This window comes from Nansenia antarctica, assembly GCF_963989245.1.
Source record: "Nansenia antarctica genome assembly, chromosome: 5".
NCBI lineage: Eukaryota > Metazoa > Chordata > Actinopteri > Argentiniformes > Microstomatidae > Nansenia > Nansenia antarctica.
In genome coordinates this window covers 6,449,305-6,451,804 of record NC_137690.1, presented here as the reverse complement: position 1 = coordinate 6,451,804, position 2,500 = coordinate 6,449,305, and the positions used below count along the sequence as shown (strand labels likewise).

At 46.9% G+C, this 2,500-nt stretch overlaps 1 protein-coding gene across 1 annotated transcript in view; it reads left to right on the top strand.

The window, feature by feature from the left end:
• Positions 1–2,500, top strand: part of LOC308159236 (protein unc-13 homolog B-like) — a gene marked incomplete at both ends in the record, with an annotated part of 57,259 nt that overhangs the window by 10,282 nt on the left and 44,477 nt on the right. The window contains one exon of the mRNA XM_080532980.1: positions 1,579–1,729. Coding sequence (XP_080389106.1) covers positions 1,579–1,729 — 151 coding nt within the window. The remainder of the gene's footprint in view (positions 1–1,578; positions 1,730–2,500) is intronic.

Sequence of the window (2,500 nt, the reverse complement as noted above, 5' to 3'; positions counted from 1 at the left end):
CACACACACACACACACACACACACACACATAGACACACACACACACACACACACACACAGATACGCACGCACGTACAGACACGCAGGCACACACACACACACACACACGCGTACACACAGACATGCACGCACGTACAGACACGCAGGCATACACATACACACACACACACACACACACACTGAAGAAACCCTCTCAAACAGGCAATAAGAATGTTATTATTTAATCTATCATTATCTGACTTTTAGGGCAAGGCCGCCAATGATAACATTCATATTGCAGTAAACAGTTTGGCTTCGATGGCAAAACTGCTGACAAGAATTTTTTCGTTTTTGTGAATGCAATCTGAGTCCACATAAAAGTGTGTCAGGGGAGACTGGGGCCCGTCATACGAATTCAACCTCAGCCTCCCCCCGAATTGTGTTGAAGTTCAGGATGCTGAACGAATAACCACCGCATCAATCAGACCTTTAAATGGAAAAAAAGTGATTGAAATCGAAGTGTGACACTGTGACACTGTTTCTACCTGTCTACCTCTGTCTTTCCACAAATGTGTCACTCTTTCTCCTCCCTCCTTCTCTTTTCTCTCTCTCTCCCTCCCTCCCTCCCTCCCTCTCCTTTTCTCTTTCTCTCCCTCTCTACTTCCTTTCTTCTCTCTCTCTCCCTCCCTCTTTACCTCCCTCTCTTTTTCTCTCTCTCCATCCCTACTTCCTTTCTTCTCTTTTCTCTCTCCCTCTCTTTTCTCTCCATCCCTCCCTCCCTTTTCTCTCTCTCTCCATCCCTCTCTCCCTCCCTCTCTTTTCTCTCCATCCCTCCCTCCCTTTTCTCTCTCTCTCCATCCCTCTCTCCCTCCCTCTCTTTTCTCTCCATCCCTCCCTCCCTTTTCTCTCTCTCTCCATCCCTCTCTCCCTCCCTCTCTTTTCTCTCCATCCCTCCCTCCCTTTTCTCTTTCTCTCTCTCTCTACTTCCTTTCTTCTCTCTCTCTCCCTCCCTCTTTACCTCCCTCTCTTTCTCTCTCTCCATCCCTACTTCCTTTCTTCTCTTTTCTCTCTCTCTCTCCCTCTCTTTTCTCTCCATCCCTCCCTCCCTTTTCTCTCTCTCTCTCTCCCTCCCTTTTCTCTCTCTCCGTCCCTCCCTCCCTTTCTCCCTCTCTCTCTCCCTCCCTACTTCCTTTCTTCTCTTTTCTCTCCATCCCTCCCTCCCTTTTCTCTCTCTCTCTCCCTCCCTTTTCTCTCTCTCCGTCCCTCCCTTTTCTCTCTCTCCCTCCCTCTCTTTTCTCTCTCTCCCTCCCTCCCTTTTCTCTCCCTCCCTCCCTTTTCTCTCCATCCCTCCCTCCCTTTTCTCTCTCTCCCTCCCTCTCTTTTCTCTCCCTCCGTCCCTCCCTCCCTTTCTCCCTCTTCTCTCTCCCTCCCTACTTCCTTTTTTCTCTTTTCTCTCTCTCTCTTTCTCCCTCCCTGTCTCTCCATCCCTCCCTCCCTCCCTTCCTCCCTTTATCTCTCCATCCCTCCTTCTTCTCTCTCTCCCTCTCTCTCTCTCTCTCTCTCTCTCTCTCCATCTCGCTCTCCCTTTCTCTCCACAGACACTTTGCCTGTCTTTCGTCTAAGTATATGTTGTCAGGCCTCCCGGCGGTGATGAGTACCCTGCTGGCCAACATCAACGCGTTCTACGCCCACCCCACCGCCATAACCAACGTCTCAGCGTGTGACCGCTTCGCCGCGTCCAACTTTGGGGTAAGACCTGCAGCAATGTTACCACACCGTGACTGCACCGTCCGTTCGACATGACATAGTCACACAGTCAGATAGACATTGTTTTATAAATTGGTTTCTATTATCTTCGCTCTATAATATGATAGATACACTGGTTAGTAAGAGAGCCACAGATGAACGCAGGTGGTCGAGACATTGGTATCCGTTTTAACTCTGCTTTGCTAGCATCATAAACCAAGTTATCAGTTACACTCAACTGACCCACCTAACGCATGGGAATAACAAGGCATACTGTTGGCACTATCAGTGGAATAAAAAACAGTTTCATTGATCGATTATTAATCACGGCCCTCTGAAAATATGATGTCGAGAACATCCCCACAGATTCCATATCGACCTACATACAGCGTTTCCTCAGCTACAGTCACGTAAAAGAATTATGACACCCCATTAAATATTTTGTTCTTTTTTAAGAAATAATGGACATCAATATTTGATCTTCTTTCAAACAATAGCCTGTGTATAGATAAAGGTCATGTATTCGATCAAAAAACAATGAAAATGTAATTTTGTTATCATTTTATTTAACAACAAAAGATGCCAATTCCTACTGAGGAAAAGGTTAGGACAGCTTATGCTCTAATAGCTGGTTTTGCTCCCTTTGGCTGAAATAACCTCAATTAGACATTTCCTCTAACTGTGAACCAGTCTCTGACATCGACAGGGAGAAGGCTTGTCCCACTCCTCCGTGCAGAACTCTTTCAGCTGTGTGATGTTTGAGGTGTGTCTTGA